The sequence below is a fragment of the Euwallacea similis genome, chromosome 5, assembly GCF_039881205.1.
Source record: "Euwallacea similis isolate ESF13 chromosome 5, ESF131.1, whole genome shotgun sequence".
NCBI lineage: Eukaryota > Metazoa > Arthropoda > Insecta > Coleoptera > Curculionidae > Euwallacea > Euwallacea similis.
The window spans coordinates 1,366,315-1,371,859 of record NC_089613.1 but is presented as its reverse complement, the minus strand read 5'-3'; the positions used below and the strand labels follow the sequence as shown (position 1 = coordinate 1,371,859).

The 5,545-nt window shown below is 36.1% G+C and overlaps 2 protein-coding genes across 3 annotated transcripts in view; one reads left to right on the top strand and one right to left on the bottom strand.

The window, feature by feature from the left end:
• LOC136408809 (uncharacterized) overlaps positions 1 to 3,093 on the bottom strand; it is a 28,187-nt gene extending 25,094 nt beyond the window's left edge. Inside the window, exons 1-2 of one of the 2 annotated variants that reach the window (XM_066389981.1) lie at positions 2,900 to 3,093; positions 958 to 1,020 (exon numbers count right to left, since the gene is read on the bottom strand). Coding sequence is in view for 1 of the 2 variants with exons in the window: in XM_066389980.1 (XP_066246077.1) it covers positions 958 to 1,000 (43 nt within the window). In the remaining variant the exon portion in view is untranslated. The remainder of the gene's footprint in view (positions 1 to 957; positions 1,021 to 2,899) is intronic. The other variant, XM_066389980.1, reaches the window with a different exon arrangement.
• Positions 3,094 to 3,709: 616 nt separating this feature from the next.
• LOC136409095 (pyridoxal phosphate homeostasis protein) lies at positions 3,710 to 4,869 on the top strand. Its single transcript, XM_066390404.1, has 3 exons — positions 3,710 to 4,016; positions 4,203 to 4,551; positions 4,604 to 4,869. The coding sequence occupies exons 1-3, from the start codon at positions 3,845 to 3,847 to the stop codon at positions 4,839 to 4,841; spliced, it is 759 nt and encodes a 252-aa protein (XP_066246501.1). The 5' UTR covers positions 3,710 to 3,844; the 3' UTR covers positions 4,842 to 4,869.
• The last annotated feature ends 676 nt before the right edge of the window (positions 4,870 to 5,545 follow it).

Below are 5,545 nucleotides of genomic sequence, written 5' to 3'. Positions count from 1 at the left end.
CGCATTTATCCGGCTTATTTTGCGGTAATAAAAAGTAAGAAAAGGCGGTCCGGAAAGTTTCGAATTCGTGGAGTAATTTGTCGAGTGTCAAAAGGCGTAAAATCCCAAAAAATCGAACTTATGTTCAGCAACGATAACAAAATGTAATAAAGTGGCTAATTTGCTGCCACCTTATCTCGGAGGGATAAATAAGATACAAGGCAGTTCTATTTAATAGCATATTTTGCACGTTAAAATTGTGACCCAAGCTTTCGGATTTTAAACACAAACGAATGGTTTGTTTTGTATATTTAAATAGTGTTAAAAATGTTCGTATTCAAAGTGGCGGCGCTTAAAGTATTTTTCGAAAAATCAAAATAGCGTTATATTTTAAAAGAAACTGCTGCAAAATCAAAATTACGGCGATAGTGGATATTAACCTTATACCGAATTCAGTCATCACGTGTGAACAGCAAAACCGTCGCCTAAAGATATATCTGCGTCAGTCTGATTAGTTACAAAATGTCATAATATAACAAAAAATACCAAAAAAAGTCAGCCATTTTGCCGAATTCTCAATTGATAAATTTTGAGTTATGTCAACTCAGTTTGAAAGCCACTGACTGCGCCATCTGTTGCTTCCCATCAACACTGGTTCTATTTCAAAAGGACAAAATCCCATTACAGACATTTAATGAGACCAAAAAATCCATAGGGCCCAGAAACCAATTAGTTTCCCTTTTGAAGACGATTTTTCCTGAGATAGAGCTTCAAAATGGAGTAATTATCGGGCAACTTGTGGTCGTTCTGCTAATAATGTTTTTATGCCTCCGAAGTGGAAATTAAGCTCTGTCTCTAAAGGAGAATGTTTCCCGTAAATTCGATTACTTCCTCGATGGTTATTAGTAATATTGGATGTTGTTTCCCGATTTGCTTTTTTTGGGACAGTCGTTTATAGCAGGAAAAATCTCAACTTACCGCTGTCGCTACGTCCTCTTTTATGTCTGTCGCCTCTACCCATCTTATTCTCCCGCTCGTGACCTAAAATACAGTCCAATTATAATTATATTCTGCTTAAATTTGTTTAAAAACGAATCATTTCGCTCATGTGTGAATAAAAAATTGCGGCTAGTAAATGTCAAAACCGTCACGTGACAAACCGCCATTGATCCAAATAACCGTGTTTTTGCGTTGATTCATGTTTTATTTCTAGTGGAAACCGCAATGTGTCAAACCGAGGCAGACAGTTGCAGACGGCTATTTTAGGCATCAGGGCGGGATAATGCGGATTTATTTCGATTCTCGATGTTAAACTTAATAATGTATTATTTTTTTGCAGAATAACTGACGTTTTTGGATCTGTTATGGTATGCCAATGAATAGGGTAATCCTTAAGAAGATCACGATTTTTAATAACATCCGGCGACGCAGTAAAAATTCCTGACAGAGTGGTGAAGGAAAATTTTAGAACAAACCGTGAGGGTGCCAGGTAAGTAATTTTTTTCTAGAATCCACATTTTGTCATTATTAAATTCCATACGGTTTTCAATATTGTGAACAACAATTGAAGATGATCACGTAGAGTACTTAAAAGAAGCAGATTAATGAGTCTGAAGTTGAGTGGTCGATATATGCGCAATAAGAAACGTCATTCTAGAGATTCCTCCTCTCATTATTACCAAATAAAACCGATAAGTTCGATATTTAGGGCGTAAACCTTAAGAACATTACAATTTTAAATAAAATCCGGCAACGCAAACAAATTTCTCGATACAATGGTGAAACCACTTTTTTAAAATAAATCATGATGATGTCAGATAGATGATTTTTCTCGAGAATTCACGTGTTTCCTTTAACGAATTCCATACGGTTTTCAATATTGTGAATGACAATCGAAAATAATCACGTTGGGTAGTTGAAAAAAGCAGATTAATGAAACTGAATTTAAGCAGTCGATTTATTCACATAAACATACTTCCAATTCTCTTTGTAGATTTTTTTAGATTCATTATTGGACTTTATTATCGTCAAATAAAAACCGATAAGTTCGATATTTCCCATTTCCAATATAAATCCTGTGTCGCTCCCGGCTTGCATACGTTATTTTCAGTTTAATTGGCAAGTCTGCGGATTGCATCACAAAGAGGAAAATACGGCTTTTGGACCATTAAACTGGAAACATTTTCATCGATTACAGATGTAAAGGTATACCTATGGAAAAAGAAGAAATTGCTAATAATAGAAGCAAAGGAACGGACGCAACTAAAAGGCACTTTTCCAACTTTCGCAAGTGAAGTTCAGTCGCGATAAGAGGGTAAAATTGAACACCTGCTTTTGCTGCAAGTTGTAAAATATCATTGTGTCTGGAAGTTTATTTGGAAACTTCGAGTGGCTTGTGCCCAATGCATTTAAGAAGTGGATTACTGTGTTAAAGTCTATAACTTTCCAGGATGAAGGAGACTTCGAGGTTCAAAATAATTTGTGTTCAAGGGACACAGAACAACTTCTCTCCATAACTTATTTCATACAATTCCTCGTCTCTCAGCCCTTTGAATTATTAAAATACTTTTCCTCCGACAATAAACTACTAAACTGTAAATGTTCGATATCTCTTAATTTTTCATATTCATCAGGGTAGCATAATATTCCTGCTTAAACCAACTTTTTAACCATCCAACCAGTTGCATCAACTCATCACCATTACCTATAACCACTGCATCATCAGCATGGCAAAGGCATAAGGAAATTGCTTATTCCAGCACCCTCAAACGTTCCAGACATGTTATTACGATACAAATAAACTAAACTTATTATCTAAGCCGAATTTCTTTGTGTATCCCTCAAACAAAATTTCTGACTAAAACACCCGCAAATTCCCCTTCACAGCGGACGCCCCCTTCGACCCTATTTACCCTCTTACCTTCTTTGTCCTTCTGGCTAGAATCCGGCTTCGAATTGTTGTGCCCTTTCGACCTCTAAGCGGACTTCTTGACGCGAAACCGAATAGAGAGGCGGACTTACTGCCCTAAAAATTGGGATGATTCCATCCGAAGAGGGAAACTGTTGCGCAGTCCTCAATGTGCGATTTATGGACGAAGGGATGAGTATGGGTGGCGGAATCTGGCGGCACGACGCGGTAGCAAAGAGATATGCAGGGGAGAGTGCTTGGGACCGTTTACCGGATATTGATTTGGAGTGTGAACCAAAAAACAATATTTTACCCAACAAAAATTAAATCTAAACTCTGATGAAATCGTGAAGGCGTAGTGTAAAGTTCCAAAGTCTGCTAAATTACAGAAAACTTCTAAACTCTGATCGAATGACGGAAAAAATCTAAACTACACAAACTTAGGACCAAATTCTGCTAAAATGGTGGATGCGGATGTAATTTACCAAAAAAACGAAAACACCTTTTTCTAAACGACACGCAAATAAGGATAAAGATTTGAAGAAATGATGGAGGCAAGATGTAAATTAGACTACTTCACAAGCTAACATTAAATATAACTATCTTGATTAAGAATAGCGACAAGGTACTATCTACTTTGTAAGTAGTACATGGAGTGTAATACTATACAATAGTATTACATATAGTACACTGCTCTCCGCCAGGTGCCCGACTAAAGTTTAACCATTTTACATCTGTCGTTCCCTCCACAGATGTCGTTATAGTCAACCTTGCTTGTCTAATTGTTTCTGTCACTTATTTACTTGTAGGTTATGTTCTGTGTTTATATATGTCTTAACATAAAAAACATTGCAAAATATTACATAAATTTAGCTAAATAACTTATTAAAACACTGATAATTCTAAGTAAACCTGTGGAGACATTTATTTCAATAGTTGAGCAAATGGTTAACTAGAATGATTCGAAGTATGGCAGAGGTAAACGTTAAAAAAGGACTCAAAACAGCGCTCCAGCGAATTGAAGATGCCTGCAGCAAGAGAAGCATGGAATTTCGAGACTTGAAGCCGCGTTTAGTTGCCGTGAGTAAAGTAAAACCTGCAGAGCTTATTGTTGAGGTCTATGAAGCAGGTGAGTTAACAGCTGGAATTACACAATGGCACACTTGATGAGATGACTGCTAGGAAGTGGTACGTGTTGGTACCCCAAATTGATATATTTTATCTTTATTTAACCCCATGAATAGAACGAGGAAAGAACATGACAACTTGAGGTACCAAACACCTATCAATCACCAACTGATTTATGTGATTTTAGGTCAAAGACACTTTGGTGAGAACTATGTTCAAGAACTGCAGGAGAAATCTATGCATCCTCTAATACTTGAAAAATGCCCAGATATAAAGTGGCACTTTATCGGGCACTTGCAAACCAACAAAATAAATAAAGTTCTTTCAATACCTAACTTGTACATAATTGAAACTGTGCACTCAAGAAAGCTAGCGAGTCAACTGAACAATAACTGGCCTAACTTTGGCCCAGCCGACTCGAAACTTAAAATAATGGTTCAAGTCAACACAAGTGGGGAAAAAGAGAAGAGTGGAGTCAATCCTTCAGATGTTACGGAGATAACCAATTATGTCCTCAAAGAGTGCCACAACTTGCGGTAAGTTCTTGCTGTAAATTCATCCATGAAAAGAAGAACTGAGTTACTGTAGATTTGAGGGCCTGATGACGATTGGTGAATATGGATATGACTATTCCAAGGGGCCTAATCCAGATTTTTTGAGTTTGATAAAATGCAGGGATGAGGTATGTAAGAGGTTGGGTTTGGATTGGAAGGAAGTTGAGTTGTCAATGGGAATGTCTAATGACTTTGATAAAGCCATAGAGATGGGGAGTACAAATGTTAGAGTGGGGCAGTTAATTTTTGGAGAGAGGCAATATAAGAATTAATTATTAATAAAGCATTTTCAAATTTATAGTTTTTTCAAGTTTTGTATTACTACCTTAAAAATGTGAAAAAATAAAATTGTTTTTAAATACCTTGCTAGTACGTCTGAACTAAGTAGTAAAAGTACTGGTTTTTTAAACATCTGGAAAAATTAAAAAATCTATCAGCAGCTGCGGTGGATTTTAACACCTTTTTTTCTGACTATTGTGGAGATCATTTGGCCCCCTTCTAATTTTCCGTGTTCATTTTTTAAAACTATTTAAGAGCACCAGAATTTTAAGTGAAATTCAATAAGGTAATCGAAATTCTTGATGAGATGACAAAATAATGTTTGGTATAGTCAAAAGTACAAATTTTTGATGATTCATGTCTATTCAGCTTTAATTCGAATGGTTAGTGAACTTTACACTAGTTAAGACCCCTTTAGGCTATAAATAATTTTTTCTCAATATCTAGGCCTTGCATTTATTAAATTCCATGCGGTTTTCAATATTGAGAACAACAATTTAATATAACCTGCTAATAAGGAATATAAATAAAATTTTGGAATAAACTATTGAAAATCGACACAGTGCAGTACAGTAGTGATATCGCAAGGACATGTAACGAACTCTCTACGTCAGAAAGTCGGCGGTAAACGTGTTATTATTTACGATGTAATCACCAAAAGCGAAGTTTATAGCATCCAGTGCTTAATCAAATTGGC